General features: G+C 40.8%; 1 protein-coding gene across 2 annotated transcripts in view; it reads left to right on the forward strand.

Annotated features, from left to right (window-relative positions):
- The window catches only part of LOC103038098 (ribonuclease inhibitor-like), a 316,182-nt gene that overhangs the window by 273,944 nt on the left and 14,313 nt on the right, over positions 1-27,925 (forward strand). Inside the window, exons 14-15 of one of the 2 annotated variants that reach the window (XM_049463187.1) lie at positions 11,825-12,001; positions 15,856-16,032. In XM_049463187.1, coding sequence (XP_049319144.1) covers positions 11,825-12,001; positions 15,856-16,032 — 354 coding nt within the window. The remainder of the gene's footprint in view (positions 1-11,824; positions 12,002-15,855; positions 16,033-27,925) is intronic. The other variant, XM_049463188.1, reaches the window with a different exon arrangement.

Here is a 27,925-nt window from a genome sequence, read left to right on the forward strand (position 1 = left end):
TGTTGCTAGGTGGTTGCTAGGTGGTTGCTAGGGTGTTGCTAGGCGGTTGCTAAGGTGTTGCTATGGTATCCGGGGTGATTGCTAAGGTGTTGCTAAGTGGTTGCTAGGTGGTTGCTAAGGTGTTGCTAGGCGGTTGCTAAGGTGTTGCTATGGTATCCGGGGTGGTTGCTAAGGTGTTGCTAGGTGGTTGCTAGGTGGTTGCTAGAGTGTTGCTAGGCGGTTGCTAAGGTGTTGCTATGGTATCCGGGGTGGTTGCTAAGGTGTTGCTAGGTGGTTGCTAGGTGGTTGCTAGGGTGTTGCTAGGCGGTTGCTAAGGTGTTGCTATGGTATCCGGTGTGGTTGCTAAGGTGTTGCTAGGTGGTTGCTAGGTGGTTGCTAGGGTGTTGCTAGGCGGTTGCTAAGGTGTTGCTATGGTATCCGGGGTGGTTGCTAAGGTGTTGCTAGGTGGTTGCTAGGTTGTTGCTAGGGTGTTGCTAGGCAGTTGCTAAGGTGTTGCTATGGTATCCGGTGTGGTTGCTAAGGTGTTGCTAGGTGGTTGCTAGGTGGTTGCTAAGGTGTTGCTAGGCGGTTGCTAAGGTGTTGCTATGGTATCTGGGGTGGCTGCTAAGGTGTTGCTAGGTGGTTGCTAGGTGGTTGCTAGGGTGTTGTTAGGCGGTTGCTAAGGTGTTGCTATGGTATCCGGGGTGGTTGCTAAGGTGTTGCTAGGTGGTTGCTAGGGTGTTGCTAGGCGGTTGCTAAGGTGTTGCTATGGTATCCGGGGTGGTTGCTAAGGTGTTGCTAGGTGGTTGCTAGGTGGTTGCTAGGGTGTTGCTAGGCGGTTGCTAAGGTGTTGCTATGGTATCCAGGGTGGTTGCTATGGTGTTGCTAAGTGGTTGGTAGGTCACTCCTAAGCAGTTGCTAGGCGGTTGCTAAGGTGTTGCTATGGTATCCAGGGTGGTTGCTAAGGTGTTGCTAGGTGGTTGCTAGGCAGTTGCTAAGGTGTTGCTATGGTATCCGGGGTGGTTGCTAAGGTGTTGCTAGGTGGTTGCTATGTGGTTGCTAGGGTGTTGCTAGGCGGTTGCTAAGGTGTTGCTATGGTATCCGGGGTGGTTGCTAAGGTGTTGCTAAGTGGTTGCTAGGTGGTTGCTAGGTGTTGCTAGGCGGTTGCTAAGGTGTTGCTATGGTATCCGGGGTGGTTGCTAAGGTGTTGCTAGGTGGTTGCTAAGGTGTTGCTAGGCGGTTGCTAAGGTGTTGCTATGGTATCTGTGGTGGTTGCTAAGGTGTTGCTAGGTGGTTGCTAGGCGGTTGCTAAGGTGTTGCTATGGTATCCGGGGTGGTTGCTAAGGTGTTGCTAGGTGGTTGCTAGGTGGTTGCTAGGGTGTTGCTAGGCGGTTGCTAAGGTGTTGCTATGGTATCCGGGGTGGTTGCTAAGGTGTTGCTAGGTGGTTGCTAGGTGGTGGCTAGGCGGTTGCTAAGGTGTTGCTATGGTATCCGGGGTGGTTGCTAAGGTGTTGCTAGGTGGTTGCTAGGTGGTTGCTAGGGTGTTGCTAGGCGGTTGCTAAGGTGTTGCTATGGTATCCGTGGTGGTTGCTAAGGTGTTGCTAGGTGGTTGCTAGGTCGTTGCTAGGGTGTTGCTAGGCGGTTGCTAAGGTGTTGCTATGGTATCTTTGGTGGTTGCTAAGGTGTTGCTAGGTGGTTGCTAGGGTGTTGCTAAGCGGTTGCTAAGGTGTTGCTATGGTATCCGGGGTGGTTGCTAAGGTGTTGCTAGGTGGTTGCTAGGTGGTTGCTAGGGTGTTGCTAGGCGGTTGCTAAGGTGTTGCTATGGTATCCGGGGTGGTTGCTAAGGTGTTGCTAGGGTGTTGCTAGGTGGTTGCTAGGGTGTTGCTAGGCGGTTGCTAAGGTGTTGCTATGGTATCCGGGGTGGTTGCTAAGGTGTTGCTAGGTGGTTGCTAGGGTGTTGCTAGGCGGTTGCTAAGGTGTTGCTATGGTATCCGGGGTGGTTGCTAAGGCGTTGCTAGGTGGTTGCTAGGTGGTTGCTAGGGTGTTGCTAGGCGGTTGCTAAGGTGTTGCTATGGTATCCGGGGTGGTTGCTAAGGTGTTGCTAGGTGGTTGCTAGGTGGTTGCTAGGGTGTTGCTAGGCGGTTGCTAAGGTGTTGCTATGGTATCTGGGGTGGTTGCTAAGGTGTTGCTAGATGGTTGCTAGGTGGTTGCTATGGTGTTGCTAGGCGGTTGCTAAGGTGTTGCTATGGTATCCAGGGTGGTTGCTATGGTGTTTCTAGGTGGTTGCTAGGTGATGTATATGCATAAATTTGATTAAATGGTGTTTGCACGTTGCTACGCAACGTGCAAATACATCAATCAGCTATGCACGCTAGGTTGCTCTGGCCGTTCGGGGGTGTCCAAACTTTTGACCCGTGGCTCCATTACACACAGTACTGGGGGGCCGGGGTGTCCAAACTTTTGACCCGTGGCTCCATTACACACAGTACTGGGGGGCCGGGGTGTCCAAACTTTTGACCTAATGCTGTTTTATCCCATAGCTGCTCCATACACTCACAGTACTGGAGTTCTAGCTACCTGTCCTTCGATCTAGCTGCCGTCCTCCGATTGGCCCCATTCATTCCAATGGGGCCACTTCGTACGACATTCGTACGAAATCCGTACGTCGTAACTTTTCGTAACGCATATTTTCGGAAAGAGCTCAATAAGTTCTACAGGTCCTCAATTGGTTTCATCTTAGTATTTCAAAAATTGCGACGTCCACGGACGTGCAAAGTTCTGCCCATTCATTTTCTATGGGCAAAAAAACGCGTACTTACGAAGTTTTTACGAAAAACGTAAGTCCGATCGGAAAGCTGTATACAAGCCCACCATTCCCGATATGGACGCACGTTTTCTCTTTTGAACGAAGTCGATATTTCGAAAACTGCGGCACTAGTTAACCGGACAAAAAACAGGTGGAATAATAATAATAACTAGATTGCAGTTCCTGCAGAAACTGCGAGTGTGATTGCAGTGCTGGCTGGTATCTGCTAAGGTGTTGCTAGGTGGTTGCTAAGGTGTTGCTAGGTGGTTGCTAAGGTGTTGCTGTGGTATCCGGGGTGGTTGCTAAGATGTTGCTAGGTGGTTGCTAAGGTATTGCTAGGCGGTTGCTAAGGTGTTGCTATGGTATCCAGGATGGTTGCTAAGGTGTTGCTAGGTGGTTGCTAGGGTGTTGCTAGGCGGTTGCTAAGGTGTTGCTATGGTATCCGGGGTGGTTGCTAAGGTGTTGCTAGGTGGTTGCTAGGGTGTTGCTAGGCGGTTGCTAAGGTGTTGCTATGGTATCCGGGGTGGTTGCTAAGGTGTTGCTAGGTGGTTGCTAGGGTGTTGCTAGGCGGTTGCTAAGGTGTTGCTATGGTGTCCGGGGTGGTTGCTAAGGTGTTGCTATGGTATCCGGGGTGGTTGCTAAGGTGTTGCTAGGTGGTTGCTAAGGTGTTGCTAGGCGGTTGCTAAGGTGTTGCTATGGTATCTGGGGTGGTTGCTAAGGTGTTGCTAGGTGGTTGCTAGGTGGTTGCTAGGGTGTTGCTAGGCGGTTGCTAAGGTGTTGCTATGGTATCCGGGGTGGTTGCTAAGGTGTTGCTAGGTGGTTGCTAGGTGGTTGCTAGGGTGTTGCTAGGCGGTTACTAAGGTGTTGCTATGGTATCCGGGGTGGTTGCTAAGGTGTTGCTAGGTGGTTGCTAGGTGGTTGCTAGGGTGTTGCTAGGCGGTTGCTAGGTGGTTGCTAAGGTGTTGCTATGGTATCCGGGGTGGTTGCTAAGGTGTTGCTAGGTGGTTGCTAGGTGGTTGCTAGGGTGTTGCTAGGCGGTTGCTAAGGTGTTGCTATGGTATCCGGGGTGGTTGCTAAGGTGTTGCTAAGTGGTTGGTAGGTGGTTGCTAAGGTGTTGCTAGGCGGTTGCTAAGGTGTTGCTATGGTATCCGGGGTGGTTGCTAAGGTGTTGCTAGGTGGTTGCTAGGGTGTTGCTAGGCGGTTGCTAAGGTGTTGCTATGGTATCCGGGGTGGTTGCTAAGGTGTTGCTATGGTATCCGGGGTGGTTGCTAAGGTGTTGCTAGGTGGTTGCTAAGGTGTTGCTAGGCGGTTGCTAAGGTGTTGCTATGGTATCTGGGGTGGTTGCTAAGGTGTTGCTAGGTGGTTGCTAGGGTGTTGCTAGGCGGTTGCTAAGGTGTTGCTATGGTATCCGGGGTGGTTGCTAAGGTGTTGCTAGGTGGTTGCTAGGTGGTTGCTAGGGTGTTGCTAGGCGGTTACTAAGGTGTTGCTATGGTATCCGGGGTGGTTTCTAAGGTGTTGCTAGGGTGTTGCTAGGCGGTTGCTAGGTGGTTGCTAAGGTGTTGCTATGGTATCCGGGGTGGTTGCTAAGGTGTTGCTAGGTGGTTGCTAGGGTGTTGCTAGGCGGTTGCTAAGGTGTTGCTATGGTATCCGGGGTGGTTGCTAAGGTGTTGCTAGGTGGTTGCTAGGTGGTTGCTAGGGTGTTGCTAGGCGGTTGCTAAGGTGTTGCTATGGTATCTGGGGTGGTTACTAAGGTGTTGCTAGGTGGTTGCTAGGTGGTTGCTAGGGTGTTGCTAGGCGGTTGCTAAGGTGTTGCTATGGTATCTGGGGTGGTTGCTAAGGTGTTGCTAGGTGGTTGCTAGGGTGTTGCTAGGCGGTTGCTAAGGTGTTGCTATGGTATCCGGGGTGGTTGCTAAGGTGTTGCTAGGTGGTTGCTAGGTGGTTGCTAGGGTGTTGCTAGGCGGTTGCTAAGGTGTTGCTATGGTATCCGGGGTGGTTGCTAAGGTGTTGCTAGGTGGTTGCTAGGTGGTTGCTAGGGTGTTGCTAGGCGGTTGCTAAGGTGTTGCTATGGTATCTGGGGTGGTTGCTAAGGTGTTGCTAGATGGTTGCTAGGTGGTTGCTATGGTGTTGCTAGGCGGTTGCTAAGGTGTTGCTATGGTATCCGGGGTGGTTGCTAAGGTGTTGCTAGGTGGTTGCTAGGTGGTTGCTAGGGTGTTGCTAGGCGGTTGCTAAGGTGTTGCTATGGTATCCGGGGTGGTTGCTAAGGTGTTGCTAGGTGGTTGCTAGGTGGTTGCTAGGGTGTTGCTAGGCGGTTGCTAAGGTGTTGCTATGGTATCTGGGGTGGTTACTAAGGTGTTGCTAGGTGGTTGCTAGGTGGTTGCTAGGGTGTTGCTAGGCGGTTGCTAAGGTGTTGCTATGGTATCTGGGGTGGTTGCTAAGGTGTTGCTAGGTGGTTGCTAGGGTGTTGCTAGGCGGTTGCTAAGGTGTTGCTATGGTATCCGGGGTGGTTGCTAAGGTGTTGCTAGGTGGTTGCTAGGTGGTTGCTAGGGTGTTGCTAGGCGGTTGCTAAGGTGTTGCTATGGTATCCGGGGTGGTTGCTAAGGTGTTGCTAGGTGGTTGCTAGGTGGTTGCTAGGGTGTTGCTAGGCGGTTGCTAAGGTGTTGCTATGGTATCTGGGGTGGTTGCTAAGGTGTTGCTAGATGGTTGCTAGGTGGTTGCTATGGTGTTGCTAGGCGGTTGCTAAGGTGTTGCTATGGTATCCAGGGTGGTTGCTATGGTGTTTCTAGGTGGTTGCTAGGTGATGTATATGCATAAATTTGATTAAATGGTGTTTGCACGTTGCTACGCAACGTGCAAATACATCAATCAGCTATGCACGCTAGGTTGCTCTGGCCGTTCGGGGGTGTCCAAACTTTTGACCCGTGGCTCCATTACACACAGTACTGGGGGGCCGGGGTGTCCAAACTTTTGACCCGTGGCTCCATTACACACAGTACTGGGGGGCCGGGGTGTCCAAACTTTTGACCTAATGCTGTTTTATCCCATAGCTGCTCCATACACTCACAGTACTGGAGTTCTAGCTGTCCTTCGATCTAGCTGCCGTCCTCCGATTGGCCCCATTCATTCCAATGGGGCCACTTCGTACGACATTCGTACGAAATCCGTACGTCGTAACTTTTCGTAACGCATATTTTCGGAAAGAGCTCAATAAGTTCTACAGGTCCTCAATTGGTTTCATCTTAGTATTTCAAAAATTGCGACGTCCACGGACGTGCAAAGTTCTGCCCATTCATTTTCTATGGGCAAAAAAACGCGTACTTACGAAGTTTTTACGAAAAACGTAAGTCCGATCGGAAAGCTGTATACAAGCCCACCATTCCCGATATGGACGCACGTTTTCTCTTTTGAACGAAGTCGATATTTCGAAAACTGCGGCACTAGTTAACCGGACAAAAAACAGGTGGAATAATAATAAGAAGAAGAAGAAGAAGAAGAAGAAGAAGAATAAGACTTAAGAAGATCAGTACTGTGATTGCATTACTGCAATCACACTAATAAGAATAAGACTTAAGAAGAACAATACTGTGATTGCATTACTGCAATCACACTAATAATAATAATAAGAAGAAGAAGAAGAATAAGACTTAAGAAGAACAATACTGTGATTGCATTACTGCAATCACACTAATAATAATAACTAGATTGCAGTTCCTGCAGAAACTGCGAGTGTGATTGCAGTGCTGGCTGGTATCTGCTAAGGTGTTGCTAGGTGGTTGCTAAGGTGTTGCTAGGCGGTTGCTAAGGTGTTGCTATGGTATCCGGGGTGGTTGCTAAGGTGTTGCTAGGTGGTTGCTAGGTGGTTGCTAGGGTGTTGCTAGGCGGTTGCTAAGGTGTTGCTATGGTATCCGGGGTGGTTGCTAAGGTGTTGCTAGGTGGTTGCTAGGGTGTTGCTAGGCGGTTGCTAAGGTGTTGCTATGGTATCCGGGGTGGTTGCTAAGGTGTTGCTAGGTGGTTGCTAGGTGGTTGCTAGGGTGTTGCTAGGCGGTTGCTAAGGTGTTGCTAAGGTATCCGGGGTGGTTGCTAAGGTGTTGCTAGGTGGTTGCTAGGGTGTTGCTAGGCGGTTACTAAGGTGTTGCTATGGTATCCGGGGTGGTTGCTAAGGTGTTGCTAGGTGGTTGCTAAGGTGTTGCTAGGCGGTTGCTAAGGTGTTGCTATGGTATCCGGGGTGGTTGCTAAGGTGTTGGTAGGTGGTTGCTAGGTGGTTGCTAGGGTGTTGCTAGGCGGTTGCTAAGGTGTTGCTATGGTATCCAGGGTGGTTGCTAAGGTGTTGCTAGGTGGTTGCTAGGTGGTTGCTAGGGTGTTGCTAGGCGGTTGCTAAGGTGTTGCTATGGTATCCGGGGTGGTTGCTAAGGTGTTGCTAAGTGGTTGCTATGGTGTTGCTAGGCGGTTGCTAAGGTGTTGCTATGGTATCCGGGGTGGTTGCTAAGGTGTTGCTAGATGGTTGCTAGGTGGTTGCTATGGTGTTGCTAGGCGGTTGCTAAGGTGTTGCTATGGTATCCAGGGTGGTTGCTTTGGTGTTGCTAAGTGGTTGGTAGGTCACTACTAAGCAGTTGCTAGGTGGTTGCTAAGGTGTTGCTATGGTATCCTGGGTGGTTGCTATGGTGTTTCTAGGTGGTTGCTAGGTGATGTATATGCATAAATTTGATTAAATGGTGTTTGCACGTTGCTACGCAACGTGCAAATACATCAATCAGCTATGCACGCTAGGTTGCTCTGGCCGTTCGGGGGTGTCCAAACTTTTGACCCGTGGCTCTATTACACACAGTACTGGGGGGCCGGGGTGTCCAAACTTTTGACCCGTGGCTCCATTACACACAGTACTGGGGGGCCGGGGTGTCCAAACTTTTGACCTAATGCTGTTTTATCCCATAGCTGCTCCATTACACACAGTACTGGAGTTCTAGCTACCTGTCCTTCGATCTAGCTGCCGTCCTCCGATTGGCCCCATTCATTCCAATGGGGCCACTTCGTACGACAATCGTACGAAATCCGTACGACGTAACTTTTCGTAACGCATATTTTCGGAAAGAGCTCAATAAGTTCTACAGGTCCTCAATTGGTTTCATCTTCGTATTTCAAAAATTGCGACGTCCACGGGCGTGCAAAGTTTTGCCCATTCATTTTCAATGGTCAAAAAAACGCGTACTTACGAAGTTTTTACGAAAAACGTAAGTCCGATCGGAAAGCTGTATACAAGCCCACCATTCCCGATATGGACGCACGTTTTCTCTTTTGAACGAAGTCGATATTTCGAAAACTGCGGCACTAGTTAACCGGACAAAAAACAGGTGGAATAATAATAATAAGAATAAGACTTAAGAAGAACAGTACTGTGATTGCATACTGCAATCACACTAATAAGACTTAAGAAGAACAATACTGTGATTGCATTACTGCAATCACACTAATAATAAGAAGAAGAAGAATAAGACTTAAGAAGAACAATACTTTGATTGCATTACTGCAATCACACTAATAAGAAGAATAAGACTTAAGAAGAACAATACTGTGATTGCATTACTGCAATCACACTAATAAGAAGAATAAGACTTAAGAAGAACAATACTGTGATTGCATTACTGCAATCACACTAATAATAATAATAATAAGAAACAGACTTAAGAAGATCAATAGTGTGATCTGCAATCACACTAATAAGAAGAAGAAGAAGAAGAAGAATAAGACTTAAGAAGAACAATACTGTGATTGCATTACTGCAATCACACTAATAATAAGAAGAAGAAGAATAAGACTTAAGAAGAACAATACTGTGATTGCATTACTGCAATCACACTAATAATAATAATAAGAATAAGACTTAAGAAGAACAATACTGTGATTGCATTACTGCAATCACACTAATAAGAATAAGACTTAAGAAGAACAATACTGTGATTGCATTACTGCAATCACACTAATAATAATAATAATAAGAAGAAGAATAAGACTTAAGAAGAACAATACTGTGATTGCATTACTGCAATCACACTAATAAGACTTAAGAAGATCAGTACTGTGATTGCATTACTGCAATCACACTAATAATAAGAAGAAGAATAAGACTTAAGAAGAACAATACTGTGATTGCATTACTGCAATCACACTAATAATAATAATAAGAAACAGACTTAAGAAGATCAATACTGTGATTGCATACTGCAATCACACTAATAATAATAATAATAATAATAATATACATTAAATCATATATAAATATATTTCACTTTCAAACATTAACAATATTACTCAAGTGGTTATTAAACGTTTCATGTCGTATACATGTAGAGTTAATAATTCAAGGGAACTGATGAAAAATCATTTACATTTACACCCTTTACATTTTAGTCGACTAAATTTACTGTAATTTTATATTACAGACTATATTCTTATGACATTAAGTCGACTAAACCTAAAAACATTTCAGATGACTAAATTGTGACTAAAACTAAATACTATTTTCGTCACAAGACTATGACTAAGACTAAATCAAAATTTGTTGTCAAAATTAACACTGGTGGCAAACCTGCAAGTAGATAGCTTACAGTTGTTGTTACATTGTTTGGTGTTAAATGGTTTTATCATCAATTTATAGAAGTGTTTCATGAAATTGTTTGATGAAATGGTTTCATAAGTATTTTTATAGGGTGATTGAAAAGGCTGTTTTATTTGTTTATCTATTTGTTAACTGGGAAGAAAAATAAAAGGATAATATGCAATATGTGGTTGCTACATTCATTCAGGCTTAAAAAAATGTAAAAATTTAAAGTAATCCAAAGTAATCAGATTACGTTACTCACTTGAAGTAATGTAACTGATTACGTTACAAATTACATTTTGAGTGATGTAATCAGTAATCTGTAAGGGATTACATTTTAAAAGTAACCTTCCCAACACTGCTTACCAGTATTTGCATACAGGTGATATAAATTGGCTGAAATTGTTGGCTATAAAAAGAGCAGCCAACATTGAAGGCTGTAGGCCAGGGGTGTCCAAACTATGGACCGAAGGGCCATTTGCGGCCCGTTTTTCTTTTTTGGAGTGGCCCGAGAGGTATTTAAACTCAAGTAAAATGATGTGTAAATGATCGTAATCAAGAAAATAAATGTACTATTATAAATAGTATATGTCATTATTTGTTTTATTACAGAATCTCTGGTCCACAACAAGAAAAGTTTGGACACTCCTGCTGTAGGCAGTGATTGATAATGGCGCTCATATGAAGACAATCCAGTAGATGAGGGAGCGTAGGTAGTGCACAGAGCTTTCAGGCTACCAGCTCCAAGGTCATTCCGGGACAGAACAGATCCACTGTGAAATATAAATTCATCAGATACAATAAAGATTCTAATAAATTCTATAATAATAAAATGTAAAATCTGAGAAACAACTGAACCTATCCTGTACATAAGGATCTGTTGCATAGAGACAGACAGGATCAGATGATGTTCCTCCCTCAATTCCTGCAATGATGGGACGTCTGAGGTTTTGGTCTAAAGCTAGGTCTTCTGCAGGAGTGAGGGCTGCTAGAGGAGGCCCACCACCAGTAGCAGCTATAGCTCTTTTCCTTCTGGATGCTACAATATTTCATGCAGTTAATTTATATCATAATACACACTAAAATATGTAATTTAACATTTCCCTGCACATTAGACTAACCAATTGGAATTGCACTTACCATTCTGGTATATGTTTATATTTAACCTTGACCTGCTGCCATGTTCTTTTTACTCCCCCCATGTTGCTTCTAAATCAGGATATAATTATGAATTTTCTTAATTTACTACATTTTGAATTGCCAATAAAATTGATTAATTTCTGCCAGGCAGCTTTCTCTGGCTTTATTAATACAAGAAGTGTTCACTTTCCTATAATATGTAATATGTATATAATTATGTTTTTATATACGTATTAGGAACTCCTGCTCAGCAGGAGAGAGAAAAAAGCAGCACATTCCTTCACCTCTTTAAACATTTTTCTCAGCTTTTCAGGGCTCGATTACTGAGGCTGTGTTAATACCGTGTGCACGTGCGTGAGCCTTGATTACAAAAGTCTGGCTTGAATTAGTGGGAACAGGTTAAGTTTGGATTGCGTTAGTGGAACGGAACTAACTGGAAGTAAATTGTGTGGCTAACTCAAGCGAGGCTTACTCAAATAAGCGCCGCTTTTTTAAACTCTCGGTCCTTCTCAACCAACTCGAGGTATTCCACCCCTTTCTCAAACCTCCTCGAACCATGTAAATAGATCTGAAAGCTTTGATTCTACCAGGGTAGTGGTGCAGCGTATTTCTTCCAGATCTTCCAGGTCACTAGAAATCTTGGTTAAGGCTGCAAAAATGTTTCCAATATCTTGCCCCATGTCGTGCAATTGTGGCGCCCCTAGCAGTTCAGATGTGTCCCTCCCATCTTGGTCTCTTAGATCTTAGATCTTTCGACATCTTTAGGCTTTTGCAGATATTATTCACCAAACCAAGTACAAAACTTAAAGTATAAAATAAAAGGATAAATAAGAGCAGTGGAGTGTGGAGCTCACTTCTCAGTGAAATTCACCCTTATTGCGTTACGTGACACCCCAATAGCCAATAATAATAAATAATAATAAATAAATATTAAAATGACGTGTATAGTAAAAAAAATGGACACAAACTGACAGGAACTGAAGGACACAAACACAGACAAATACATGCTCAATGACACAATACCCCAAACCCATGAAAACCTGAAATCCAGCAGCACTGCAGCTTTACAATGCATTACATCCACTGACTGTTTATAGATTTTCAGTTTTCATTTAAATCTTCATTTTATAAAGGTCATGCAGACAGTAGCAGTATAGCAGGATTTAGCTTGTTTAGTCTTGTTGTATCTCTGATTCAGAAATTCTGTATCTTTGTTTGTAAGAAAGAGAGAGAGAGAGAGAGAGAGAGAGAGAGAGACAAAGAGAGAGAGACAGACAGAGTTCCTGATGTGTTTTTCTCTTTTCCAGGTTGGAAGAATGTGATCTCACAGGAAGAAGCTGTAAAGATCTGGCTGAAGTTCTCAAATCAGGGAACTCTAAACTGAAAGAGCTGCACCTGAGTATAAATCCAAATGTGGAAGATTCAGGAGTGGAGAAACTCTGTGTCGGGCTGAAGAATGAACACTGTAAACTGGAGATACTGAGGTAAGATTATTACTTTATCAGTTGATGCCAGTCTTACACACACACACACACACACACACACACACCAACATTTTTTATTAGCTTTTCCTGTATAAAAAATAACTCTTGCTCTCCGTCTTTTCTATGTTTATTTGAAGTACATTTAATTTATTAATGGAACAACCTTTATTAACAATTCATTTAATTAATTTTTATTTATTTCCATGTTGATGCTCCCTATTGCATGTGATCTCTTGCATGTGTCTTGAAGTGATTTATAGAGTATTTTCTCTGGTAATGCGTTATATATACGTATATATATATATATATATATATATATATATATATATATATATATATATATATATATATATATATATATATATATATATATATATATTATGGCAAGCCAAACAGGAAATATATAATAAAAGCTGATATATATATAATGAAAGCCTATATATATATAATGAAAGCCGATATATATAATGAAAGCGATATATATATAATGAAAGCCGATATATATATAATGAAAGCCGATATATATATAATGAAAACCGATATATATATAATGAAAGCGATATATATATATAATGAAAGCCGATATATATATATAAAATGAAAGCTGATATATATATATAATGAAAGCTGATATATATATATAATGAAAGCGATATATATATATAATGAAAGCCGATATATATATAATGAAAGCCGATATATATAATGAAAGCGATATATATATAATGAAAGCCGATATATATATAATGAAAGCGATATATATATAATGAAAGCCGATATATATATAATGAAAGCCGATATATATATAAAATGAAAGCCGATATATATATAAAATGAAAGCGATATATATATATATAATGAAAGCCGATATATATATAAAATGAAAGCTGATATATATATAATAAAAGCGATATATATATATAATGAAAGCCGATATATATATAATGAAAGCCGATATATATATAATGAAAGCTGATATATATATAATAAAAGCGATATATATATAATGAACTCTGATATATATATATATATAATGAAAGCTGATATATATATAATAAAAGTGATATATATATAATGAACTCTGATATATATATATATATATATAATGAACTCTGATATATATATATATATATAATGAAAGTGATATATATATATAATGAAAGTGATATATATATATAATGAAAGCGATATATATATAATAAAAGCGATATATATATATATATATAATGAACTCTGATATATATATATAATGAAAGTGATATATATATAATGAAAGCGATATATATATAATGAACTCTGATATATATATAATAAAAGCTGATATATATATAATGAAAGCTGATATATATATAATGAACGCTGATATATATATATAATAAAAGCGATATATATATAATGAACTCTGATATATATATATATATATATATATATAATGAAAGTGATATATATATAATGAAAGTGATATATATATAATGAAAGCGATATATATATAATGATCTCTGATATATATATATATATATATATATATATATATATATATATATATAAAATGAAAGCTGATATATATATAATAAAAGCTGATATATATATAATGAAAGCTGTTAAGACCCTTTAAGAGGTAAACGGGTGGTCCGCACAGTCAGCCTGAGAGACTGAAGGTGGCGTTGTGGTTCAGCCGGCCGCAGCTCCTCGCGCAGGGGATGCCGACCACCGGCAGGCAGCGCGGCGCATTCTCTCCACGGAGGTGCGGCGCGACCGGCCTCGGACTGGCTTTAAAGTGTCAGGGGGCGAAGGTGGCAAAAAAGCTCCGGCCCGCGAGCTGCTTTCCCCGAGCCGGGGACGGTCTCCCAGCGTTCATTATTTATATATCAGCTTTCATTATATATATATCAGCTTTCATTATATCACTTTATATATATATATATATATATATATATCAGCTTTCATCATATATATATCAGAGTTTATTATATATATATCAGAGTTCATTATATATATATATATATATATATATATATATATATATATATATATATATATATATCAGCTTTCATTATATATATATCAAAGTTCATTATATATATATCAGCTTTCATTATATATATATATATATATATATATATATATATATATATCAGAGTTCATTATATATATATCAGTGTTATCCTTACTTCCTTTTCCTGATGATTTAATTTCCTGTTCCTATTTTTCCCCCCAAGCTAGCTGCTGTTGTTAAAAAAACTTATGGAGTGTTATTTGTAACAATATCATATAAATAAATGAATAAAGAAATAATTGCTTAAAATGTTAAATAAATATTTAAAATGAGATTTAATTAATTAAAAAATAATTAATAATTAGTTTCCCAAATCCCTATATTTCCCTATAAGGGAAATGCCTGCCGGTGGTCGGCATCCCCTACGCGAGGAGCTGCGGCCGGCTGAACCACAACGCCACCTTCAGTCTCTCAGGCTGACTGTGCGGACCACCCGTTTACCTCTTAAAGGGTCTTAACAGCTTTCATTATATATCAGCTTTTATTATATATATATATATATATATATATATATATATATATATATATATATATATATATATATATCAGCTTTCATTATATATATATATATATATATATATATATATATATATATATATATATATATATATCAGAGTTCATTATATATATATCGCTTTCATTATATATATATATATATCACTTTCATTATATATATATCACTTTCATTATATATATATCTATATCAGAGTTCATTATATATATCGCTTTTATTATATATATATCACTTTCATTATATATATATATCAGCTTTCATTATATATATCAGCTTTCATTATATATATATATATCAGAGTTCATTATATATATCGGCTTTCATTATATATATATCAGAGTTCATTATATATATCGGCTTTCATTATATATATATCGGCTTTTATTATATATATATCGGCTTTCATTATATATATATCGCTTTCATTATATATATATATCGCTTTCATTATATATATATCGACTTTCATTATATATATATATCAGCTTTTATTATATGTTTCCTGATTGGCTTGCCATAATATATATACATATATATATATATATATATATATATATATATATATATATATACATAGCCTTCTTAATTTCTTACATATTTCAAGGCCGTGTTCCTTTAAGTTTTTAATCATATTGAATTTATGCTCAGTTGGATCTTAATAAATATTACCACAGAAACGATAATATAAATAGAACAAATTCTTATAATCTATTGTCTTTTTTTTGTTTGCTCATAACGTTGCTTATTATGACTGTTTAGGTAAGAATCTTGTTTTTTTTCTACTAAACATGAATTATTAGTATTAGTATATTAGATTTTTTCTTGATTTGATGCACTGTCAAGTTTCAATACATGTGATCTCAGTAACAGCCAGTCCTAATCAACAAGGTAATGAGCTTGTGCACCTAAATTACAGGCAACTCTCAGAATTACAGAATCTCAGAAAGGCACTGAAGCTGAAAAAAGCTAAAGTAAAATTCTGAAATGGGCAAATCTACTTTAAATTGCATTAATGGTTCAATAGATATGATGAGTGGGATGGTGCTCTATCCAAACATCTATAAATATGCTTTTAAATAGGTACTTTAATCAGATGTATGTTTACATGCAACAAGACTGAACTGAGTGACCAAATATGTTTGTAAAGTAAAAAAATTATTCTAGTAAGCATTCTTCTTTCACTTCTCATCATAAGATCTACAATTTATATGAAGGGCAGAACTGTCACACCTTAGCTTACGGTACTTTTTTTTTACTTTCCTGATGTGTTTTTCTCTTTTCCAGGTTGGAATACTGTGATCTCACAGGAAGAAGCTGTAAAGATCTGGCTGAAGTTCTCCAATCAGGGAACTCTAAACTGAAAGAGCTGCACCTGAGTATAAATCCAATTGTGGAAGATTCAGGAGTGGAGAAACTCTGTGTCGGGCTGAAGAATGAACACTGTAAACTGGAGATACTGAGGTAAGATTATTACTTTATCAGTTGATGCCAGTCTTACACACACACACACACACACTCACACACACACACACACACACACCAACATTTTTTATTAGCTTTTCCTGTATAAAAAATAACTCTTGCTCTCCGTCTTTTCTATGTTTATTTGAAGTACATTTAATTTATTAATGGAACAACCTTTATTAACAATTCATTTAATTAATTTTTATTTATTTCCATGTTGATGCTCCCTATTGCATGTGATCTCTTGCATGTGTCTTGAAGTGATTTATAGAGTATTTTCTCTGGTAATGCGTTAGCTAGCCATATATATATATATATATATATGTATATATATAGCCTTCTTAATTTCTTACATATTTCAAGGCCATGTTCCTTAAAGTTTTTAATCATATTGAATTTATGCTCAGTTGGATCTTAATAAATATTACCACAGAAACGATAATATAAATAGAACAAATTCTTAGAATCTATTGTCCCTTCTTCTTTCACTTCTCATCATAAGATCTACAATTTATATGAAGGGCAGAACTGTCACACCTTAGCTTCCTTTTTTTTACTTTCTTTGTCCTTCCTGATCTTGTCTTACCTTTCTGCCTACCTTATTATGTCTTTTCCTGCCTGTTTCCTTCCCCCATGTGCCCTTTAAGCACATGACCCTGTATCGTTGTTGTCTTTGTCCTATCCTCGCCCTGTCATCAGTGTTCTCAAATATCTGACACTCCACCCCCTCGTTATCTGACCCAGGTGTTCCTTGTTTCCTCAGCTCTACATAGACCCCATGTTCTCTATTGTGCTTTGATTGATCCACTGTTGTTCTTTGTTTAATCTGTTGTTGTTTGTTCTCTGAATCTGAATTTTTATTAGTATATAGTGTTGTCTATCTTGTCTTAGTTCTGTTTATTTTCAAGTCTTTCAAGTTTTTTTTTACTTTATTTGTTTTCTATATGGCTTCTCTTGCATCCTGCGTCCAAATTATACTATAGTATAATTTTAAATGTGGTGATGTTGGTGTGGTGTTTCCTGAATCTGGCTCTAATATCAAGAAAACTGTCAAAAATGATTTGCCTGCTTACAGGTTTCTTTTGTTTTTGCTGAAGATTTTGAAGTGGCAAGTCTGATGGAGATGCTGTGGCATTATCTTAAACAGGTCATTACTGCTCGAAAACCCTTCAATGTTGCTAAATAACTACAATTCTGCAAATAAGAGTTACACAAAACTTCTCCAGAAATGTGAAAGAATAATTGCCAGTTATCAGAATAGCTTGATTGCATTTGTTGTTTCCAAGGGTGGCACAATATTTTTTGCACTATATGGCGCACCGTATTATAAAGCGCATTATCAATGAACGCCTTTTTCTGGTCTATTTTCATATATAAGGCACACTGGATTAAAAGATGCATTAAGAAACGCTTATAAGGAGGCCTACATCAAAAGATCAAGGGTGTCGCCTTGTTTCCTTTCTAATTAAGCATGTCTCAGTGCTGGGGGGGCGCCTACCAAAACACAACTACTAAAAAAATAAAATTCTTTCAAAGTCAAATGAGCACCGTTGGGTGCTGGATTTTAATTAAACAGATTTCTCTCCTATAGAGTGCATAGCCAGCCCCGGTTAGCAAGCTCTTAACCAGGTCAGGTTAGCAGCATATCAAGCCGCGCTTAGCATCATACCCAGCTCCAATTAGCATCATAGCCAGCGGCGATTAGCATCATAGCCTGCCGCGCTTAGCATCATACCCAGCCACGATTAGCATCATAGCCAGACACGACTAGCATCATAGCCAGCCGCAGTTAGCAGCATAGCCAGCTTCGATTAGCAGCATAGCCAGGCACAGTTAGCAGGGCTACTCAGCTTTGTTTAGCCTCATAGCCAGTGCAGTTAGCATGGCTACTTAGCTGCGGTTAGCAGCATTGCCAGCACAGTTAGCAGCATAACCATCCACGATTAGCATCATAGCCAGCCATGGCTAGCAGCGTAGCTAGCCCCAGGTAGCAGCATAGCCAGCTGTGATTAGCATCATAGCCAGCCGTGGGTAGCAGCTTAGCCCGCGCAGTTAGCAGGGCTACTCAGATTTATATTGCAATATAGTCCATAATTTCGATCAATATGATATAATTTTGATATTGATATAAATACTCTGAAGGCCTCCCTGACAAACATAAACCCAGGCATTATCAATATAAAATAGTTTACTTTTAATTACAACAGAGGCACATCTTCTTATTCTTTTGTAAACAAATTTAACAGGTTAAAACAAAAGTGCCTTAACCAGGAAAACGCATATAAAAAACCCTTATTTATAAAAGGAAGGAAATATCCTCGTCAAATAAACAAACCTATAGGCTTTATCAACTAGAAATAACTTATAGCTTAAGTGACAACATAAGCTAATGTGACTGGGACCATCAGAGGGCAGAACACACAGAGGCCAGGAAACCAAATTGGGCAAACCACAGTACTTTTATTTTCAAAATTATAAACAAAAACAATTCAGTTAGGCCTGAAAATTCAATGAAAATTCACTGAGCCTGAAAATTGGTGCAAAAAATATGACAACAAAAAAACAACATAAAGAATATGCCAGGGCACGCCTTTTACTTGGCTCTCCATTGAAGGCATGCAGGTCCAATCCTCTTAGCTTTGGAGGCAGTGGTGAGCAGAGGGGAGGAGGTGTGAGTGGAGAAGCACAGAGGGAGCAGCTCCAGCCAGAGGGACGTTTCTTATGGCTCCGAGTCCGTTGCTGAACCTATGTGGAAATATGACGAGAGAAAGCCGTCAGTAGGTGCTGTCTCCTTGAGAACTCTCCCCCGAATGCGACTCCTCTGGCCTCCTCTCACGACGAGGACATTGAGGGGGTAGCAGACTGCACAACTGACTATCTGAACTTTTGCATGGACATTGTGGTTCCTGTAATAACTGTTCACTGCTTTGCCAACAACAAGCCCTGGATTACAAGTGATGTAAAGGACCTCTTAAACAAAAAGAAGAGGGCCTTTAAAGACAAGAAACAGGAGGAGTTGAAGAATATTCAGCGTGAACTCAAGTCCTGCTTAAAGGAGGCTAAGGAGACCTACAGGAAGAAGGTTGAGCAGAAGTTACAAGTTAACAACATGAAGAAAGTCTGGTACAAGGACAATCACGGGGTGCAAGCCAAAGAGTGATAGTGCAACAGCTGGTGGTGTGGAGAGAGCGAACGAACTCAATCCCTTCTATAACCGCTGCAACCTCAGCCTCTGCCCCACTGGACATCTCCCTACCTCTTCTGAGTGCTGCTCAGGTCTCCCTTCCACAGACTGTCAGCACTGTCAGCGCCTTTGAACTTGGGTTAACTCTGTCGAACATCTTCAACATGAGCCTGCAGTTGGGGAGGGATCCTACGCTGTAGAAAACTTCATGCCTGGTCCCTGTTCCCAAGAAACCTCACCCCAGTGAGCTCAATGACTTCAGGCCAGTAGCTTTGACCTCCCACATTATGAAGACCATGGAACGACTGCTTCTCCCACTCCTCAGACCCCAGGTAAAGCATGCACTGGACCTTCTTCAGTTTGCATATCAGAAGAAGATTGGTGTTGAGGATGCCATCATCTACCTCCTCCACCGAACCTATTCTTATCTGGACAAGGGGAGTAGTGCTGTGAGAATCATGTTTTTTTTTATTTCTCCAGTGTTTTTAACATCATCCAGCCTCCACTTCTCAGAGACAAGCTGGTGAAGATGAATGTGGATCCTCACCTGGTGTCCTGGATCACTGACTACCTCACCTGCAGACCACAGTACGTGAGGCTCACTGACGGTACATCGGAGACTGTAGTCAGTAGCACTGGAGCACCACAGGGGACTGTGCTCTCCCCCTTCTTCTATACTCTCTACACATCTGACTTCCAGTACAACTCTGAGATGTGCCATCTGCAGAAATTCTCGGATGACACTGCCATCGTTGGGTGTGTCAAGGGTGGTCAGGAGGAGGAGTACAGGAGAAAGGTGGATGACTTTGTTGCTTGGTGCCGACTGAACCAACTGCAGTTGAACATATCCAAGACCAAGGAGATGGTGGTGGACTTCCGTAGGTCTGGACCACCCTTGTAGCCAGTCTCCATCGAGGGGGTTGATGTGGAGACAGTGAAGACCTACAAGTACCTTGGTCTGCAGCTGGACGACAAACTGGACTGGTCAACAAATACAGACACCCTGTACAGGAAGGAACAGAGCCGGCTCTATTTCCTGAGGAGACTGCGGTCCTTTAACATCTGTAAGAAGCTTCTGCAGATGTTCTACCAATCAAACGTGGCCAGCATTCTCTTCTACACTGTGGTGTGCTGGGGAGGCAACATGAAGAGGAGAGATCCATCACGGTTGGACAAGCTGGTCAGGAGGGCCGGGGCAGTGGTTGGAATGGAGCTGGACTCTCTGGTTACAATAGCTGAGAGAAGGACTTTGGATAAACTGCTTTCTATCATGAACAATGATAGTCACCCACTTCACACCACCGTCATGAAGCAGAGGAGTGTGTTCAGTGGCAGACTGCTGTCACAGAGCTGCACAACAGACAGACTCAGAAAATCCTTCATTCCGAGAGCCATCAGACTCTTTAACTCCTCCCATCGGGGACGGGATGCTGCTGCTGACTGAGTTTAACCCAGTCACACCATATGGACATTATTCAACCACTTAATTATTTACACTAACACTTCCCCAACCTCACTTACATTCAAGTACACTTTACTCATGATTGCATATTCACATTTTCACATTCTCCTTTTAGAACTATATTTGTTACAGATGCATATTTATATTATATTTCTATGTCACATCAGTCACTTTCATAATCAATGTCATTGCACATTGTACTTTGCTCTGTTAATTATTTAATTATTTAATGACCGTTAGCAACATCTACTGCACCGCTCCGTTTACCTTGTGTAGTAAGTTTTTTATAGCCTTATATATTTTCTATTCTTCTTTGTTTTAATTTATGTTTGAATATGTTTCTTATTGTATTGTGTTGTTGCTGCTGGATGCCTAAATTTCCTTCAGGATAAATAAAGTATCTATCTATCCATCTATCAATCTTTTTATGCTTCCCGCCCTGCATTGCAGCTGGTCTCGTTATTGCACACCAGCCGAGTCTAGTTCCAGTCTCCGCCTTCCGCCTCCATGTGCTGTTTGGTTTGTTTGACTTCAGCACAGGGGTTAACAGGGGGCTGTTCCACGAAGCAAGCTTAAAAAAGCAGTGCTTATTTGAGTAAGCCTCGCTTGAGTTAGCCAAACAAGTCACTTCCAGCTCAACCTGTTCCCACTAATTCAAGCCAGGCTTTTGTAATCAAGGCTTGTGCACGTGCACACGGTATTTACACAGCCTCAGTAATCGAGCCCTGAAAAGCCGAGAAAAATGTTGAAAGAGTTGAAGAAATGCACTGTTTTTTTCTCTCCTGCTGAACAGGAGTTATTTATACGTCTGTTTGATGAATATAAACACATAATTATAAGGAAAGGAAACATTTCTTGTGTTATTAAAATTAATTATGAAAATTGCAGACCGATTAAATGCTTAAGCAAATTGAATCCATTCATTGGCATTCCAAAATGTTATAGTAAATTAAGAAATTTGATATTCATATCCTGATTTAGAAGCAACATGGGGGATTAAAATGAACATGGCAGCAGGTCAAGGTTAAATATTAAAATATACCAGAATGGTAAATGCAATTAGAATAGGTTAGTCTAAAGTGCAGGAAAATGTTAAATTACATATTTTAGTATGTATTATGATATTAATTAACTGCATGAAATATTTTAGAAACCAGAAAGAAAACAGCTGTTGCTGATACTGGTAGGCAAATATTGGTAGGGTAGTTGTCTATATCCATTCACTTTTTGAATCATTAAATTAACCTAACATTTATATTATTTACATTGAACTAATATGATCACATATGTGAATTGAAATAATTATGGGATTACAGATATACTTCAAAGTAACTTCATCTAAAGTACCCGGGCATCATTAATACTAATAAATGTGTTTTTGTGATATAGAGTTTATGCAAATAAATCTTTGTGGACAATAACTGCGATTAAATACTGGATTTCATTTTACACTGGCCTGAATTTGTTAAGATTGACCCAATAAATTGCAATGTGCAGACACATTTCCAATACAGTACAATACTTAATTAAATGTATAAAAATATTATATGATCTGCTGCATCCACTGCTATTTATTGGATAAAACCGTGGCAGAACCTTGTTCCTTGATTTTGTTTCTCACCCGCAAGGCTATGGCGTCACACGGCTCATCCAATAGAAGAGCTGCAGCTAAGCTAAGCGTCAACTCTAGCCTGGGACAGAGCAGGTTTGGACAAACGTATATGTATATAGTAACTGGACAAGGCTTAAGTCTAGTCTCTTTTGTGAAACCAAAATTTGAGCAAAATGAGCCAGACTCGTCTTAAAAAGCCTGACTTACTGAGTTAGCTCGCTTTGTGGAACAGCCCCCAGGTTGGACTGCTGTCGTGGCTCAGCTTTGTTTTGTTGTTGAGGAGGTATGCCTTCCCGGTCACACTAACAAAAGTGCTTCAGCCACAATAAAGAACATAAAAAGTGTTCAGTGCAAAATACAGAAAAAAAGTCTGCAACAATTAAAACACATTTTGCTGCAGGAACATATTTGAGGTTTGATGATGCCCTTTGGCAATCCTAGAATTTTCTGGCAAGAAATACAAGGTGGTGTACATTATCTGGCTTCAGAGCTGCTCTTTTAAATGTGATAATGTTTCCACATGTACTAAATACTCTCTCTGAGGCAGAGCTTGTGGACTAAATGCACATGTTCCGTTTTACCAGTTGGCTTACTCTGGGGAAGTTTATTTGAGAGACTATTTCACAAATCCAGAGGATTTGTGACATTTTCAGCATCTGGAGACAAAAGATGGTTGCCAAACCCCCTCTCAACTGCCTGCTGTGAACTCAGGCCCTCTGTGTCGGTAGTGGTGGACCTGGGGTTGCCACCTTTTAGAATTAAAAATAAGAGACGCCCACCACCTCTCCCCTGGGCCGTGTTCACCCCAGGCCTAACACCCAACACAGCAGTGGTATATTTTAATTTGTGCTGTTTTTTTTTTGAAGGGGTAAACAAAAAGGCAATTAATCATGCTTGAAATGCTTTATTATCAATGAACACTTTCACTGTGTCTGTACAAACATTTTTAATCTGAGAAATAAATGTGTCTGCAGCAGCACACAGAGAAGCAGGGCGGAGGGATTTAGTGTTGATCTGTGTGTGGATTGGACATTTCTGGAAATACGGGACAAATCACTTCCCTTATTGGTTCAATACGGGACGCAACATTTCGTTGCCAAATAAGGGATGATTCTGTATACAGCTTCATTTTCTTGGGTGGTGGCCCTGCTGCAGAAGCTTCTCCCACAGCTTCTCTGGACTTGTTTTTCCTTAGAATAACATCTTTCTCTCTCAGCATCTGCAACACAGCTTTCTCTTTCATTTGTTCTCTCTTCTCCTCCCGATTGTACTGAAGCTTGAATCTTGGGGTAAAAAAGTAAAATAACTGAAAATATGTTTTATATTCTTGTTTCTTCAAAATAGCCACCCTTTGCTCTGATTACTGCTTTGCACACTCTTGGCATTCTCTTAATGAGTTTCAGTGTTGGGCACGTTACTTTGAAACAGTAATTAGTTATAGTTACTAGTTACTTCTCCAAAAAAGTAACTGAGTTACTAACGGAGTTACTCCACTATAAAAGTAACTAGTTACCAGTAAAAGTAACTATTGTGTTACTCACCCCCGTAACCCCCACCCCCCGGCCCCCACCTTCTCAGTGCGTGTTTCATAAGACAGATGAATAGAGTGCACGACAGCAAAGGACCTCAGTGAGTTTGAAAAAGTGTCAGTATTTCCATCTGGAAAAGGCTGTTTTGCCATTGGAGTCCTCCTCACTCTCCATCTCTCACTATGCACTGTAAACACCCGTCACTATGCATGCGCTCTAAACACCCACCCACCTATTTTCTCTGATTGGCTGAAGATGTAATCTTACTATACCTACTATACCAATCATTGCTTAGGCGGTTATCTCATCCTCCCCTCCCTTGTGACACACACACACTTTAACCTTTGTCTGTCTGCGCGAAGTTGAGCGGCTAAAGTAACGTGCAGTAACGGGGTGTCGGAAATGGTAACGGCGTTATAGTAAGAGTCAGAGTAATTAGTTAATTACTCGTTACTGAAAAAAGTAACAGCGTTAGTAACACCTTTTATTTCAACGCCTTTATTCCCATCACTGATGAGCTTCAAGATGTAGTCACCTGAAACGGTCTTGAAGGAGTTCCCAGAGGTGTTTAGCACTTGTTGGCCCCTTTGCCTTCACTCTGTGGTCCAGCTCACCCCAAACCATCTGGATTGGGTTCAGGTCCGGTGACTGTGGAGGCCAGGTCATTTTTTATTAAGTACATTAAACTCCACATGTGTTCATTCATAGTTTTGATGCCTTCAGTGAGAATCTACAATCTAAATAGTCATGAAAATAAAGAAAACACATTGAATGAGAAGGTGTGTCCAAACTTCTGGCCTGTACTGTATATAAAAATAGCTACAAAAATATACAAGCACTACTGTCATAGGCTAAGTTTGTATGTGTATGGATGGTTGGGCTGTAAGTTTACTATTGATATCTGTTACTGCAGTTATTTTAGCAACAAAAATATACAATATACAAAATAACTTGGCATAGGTCTAGCACTCATATGTAGATTAACTGTTCAGCCGATGCCCGAAGCATTGTAGTCTTGTCCATCTGTTCAACTCAGCTTTGATGACATTGGTCCTGCTGTCTGTGGTAATACAGACCTAGTGGTCCTCGCTGAGTGTCCAGGATGCGAGTGCTTCCGCTGATCCCTCTGCAATTGGTTTGCCCATGTGGTCCTCTGGAAAGTATGTTGTCAGGAGGATTAAACTGACAAGCTTCGATTCTCTGTCTGTAAAGTGTCAGGGTCATGTAAGATTCGGAGGTTCTGCTTGACCACTGGTCAGTTGTGGTTGCAAAATAAGATGCTGACTTTAGCTGCTCCTCCACCCTTTCCCTAACTTCACCATAAAGCTGTGTATAGCTGTGCGTGTAAAATACTTCTGGCCAGGGAGCTCATATTGGGGGTCGGCGACTAACATCTTTTTCCTAAAGCCTTCGTTTTCCACTGTACTAAATGGCATCATGTCCTTATACAAGAAGTGTGTTACAGCTTTAGTGATGTCTGTGTGATGCTTTGACTGTTTGTCATACAGCATTAATGCAGCCACTGCTGACTGCTGTATGGTCTCTCTTTGGTTGATGCAGATGCTGGCAGTGCTGTTTCAGGGACGTTTTTGGTGCCTAATTTTTTGACCCTGAATACTTTATGTAGTGAAATTGCTTGAGGTGGTGGAACAGATTATATGTATTACCGCTGCTAGTCCGCACCACTCTCCGGCACAATTTGCAGCAAACTGAAGTCTAAAGTTTGACAGACATTTGAAAGCCAAACCACTTCCACACCACTGAATTAGTCCTCTCTCTCGTATCAACTGTGTCTTTATCACTTGTGGAACCTGACATTTTGCATTCAAAATGTCCCGCCCTGGAGTGGAGCTGTGCAGAGACAAGACAAACCAAGCTTAGCCTAGCCTGTCTGGCTACGTGCCTGTGTGATTATGTCATCACGCACTGACGTAGCCCGTCTATGGAGGCTGATTATGCTCAGCTCTGTGAACTGGCGGCAGTAAAAACTGATTCTGTAAATAATTCATATTGAAATACCACAAAAATTATATCACCACTATTGAAACATTTTTAATTGCGATAAATACAGATATCGGTTAGCAGCATAGCCAGCCACAATTTTTAAGATACGAAGACCAACTTATATGGCTTAAGCAACACCTTAGCAACCACCTAGCAACACCTTACCAACTACCAAGCAAATGCTTAGCAACACCGTATCAACCACCACGGACACCACAGTAATACCTTAACCACCTAGTAACACTTTAGCAACCACTTAGAAACTACCTAGCAACCAACATGGATACCATAGCAACACCTTAGCAACCACTTAGCAACTGCCTAGAAACACCTTCGTAACCTTTTCTGAAATCATAGCAACTGCCTAGCAACACCTTAGCAACCAGTTGGAATATGTTAGCAACTGCCTAGCAATACCTTAGCAACCACCATTATATTATAGCAACAACCAAGCAACCACCTGGAACACCTTAGCAACCACCTTGAACATCTTAGCAAACACCTGGAACATCTTAGCAACTAATTAGCTACGCCTTAGCAACCACTTGGAATACATTTGCAACTGCCTAGCAACACCTTAGCAACCTCCTGGAATACCTTAGAGAATGCCTTGCAACACATTTGCAACCACCACAGATAGGATAGAAACCCCTTAACAAAACATTAGCAACCACTTTAGATATGATGGAAACTGCTTAGTAATAAATTAGCAACACCTTAGCGTCCACTTGACATTTACTTAGCAAATGCTTATCCACACCTTAGCAACCACTTGGAATATGGTAGCAACAATCTAGCAAAACATTAGCAATCACCATAGATGTGATAACAACCACCTTAACAACATGTCAACCATCTGAAACATCTTACCAACTGCCTAGCAAAACCTTTTCAAACACCTTAGCAACTACTTTGAATACTTAGCAACTGCCTAGGTATTCCTTAGCAACCACCTGTAATACCTTAGCAACATTATCTGGCTTCAGAGCTGCTCTTTTAAATGTGATAATGTTTCCACATGTACTAAATACTCTCTCTGAGGCAGAGCTTGTGGACTAAATGCAGGGTGCAGGGGTGTCCAAACTACTGCCCACGGGCCATTTGGGGCCCGTTTCCTTTTTAGGAGCGGCCCGTGAGGTATTTTAGAAATAGAATGAAAGTTGGCCCGCTGTTAAGCAGGTTTTTATAATGTGAGATTCAAAGTTTGAACGCTAGGTGTCAGAAACTGGCCAAAGAGTCTAAAAGCGGAGAGATTAAAGTTGTAGCCCAGGCCAAACAGTCTGAAAGGGGACAGAGTGCGCAGTTGTAGCACAGAAAAACGGGCCACAGAGTCTAAAAGCCGAGAGAGTGCGCAGTTATATCGCAGGAAAACGGGCCAAAGAGAAGCAGAGAGGGTGCACTGAAAGTAATCAGGAAAATGTATTATTTAAAGTGATATATTTCATTATTTGTTTCATTACAGAGTCTGTGGCCCCTGACTTTAAATATATTTCTCCTTCTGGCCCCCAACAAAAAAAAGGTTTGGACACCCCTGGCCTAGTGTAAGAAAAAAGGACGTCTCTTCGAACTTGATGAAAAATATAGATACATGGATGTAACTCGGGTTTGGCGGAGCTGAACTGAACCACCAGCAGCTCAAGAACACACCATATATACATTTGAAAATACCCCTTTCTATCTAAGCTCCTCCTGTTAAGGATGTGGTACCAAATGTGTATTACTGAGAGGAGAGCAGCTGACTCTTGATTAAATTATGAAACCTTCATGTCTATGCCAGATCCCTCTGATTGTGATGGTTGTTGATTACACATCTTCACAGAAGAAGTGTTAAAGCCCTTCTTGGTTTGCCTTATTTGTTTGCTAATTATGCCAAATGGTTTTCCCTCCACACATTTGAGGAAAGTTTTCTCCACATGTCTGGAGAGAGACACCCTGGTTTGTAAGTTACTTATGATAATCATGCCATTGAGTGAAGGGAGGTAAGCCAGTCACCTAATTCTTACAGTCCCCCCTTTGATGCTTTTGGAGCTGAAGCATCACATTACACATACACTTGCTTTGAGTGGTCGACACCTTTCTGCCTCAGGTTGCCCCTCACT

Source organism: Astyanax mexicanus, chromosome 13 (genome assembly GCF_023375975.1).
Source record: "Astyanax mexicanus isolate ESR-SI-001 chromosome 13, AstMex3_surface, whole genome shotgun sequence".
Classification (NCBI taxonomy): domain Eukaryota; kingdom Metazoa; phylum Chordata; class Actinopteri; order Characiformes; family Acestrorhamphidae; genus Astyanax; species Astyanax mexicanus.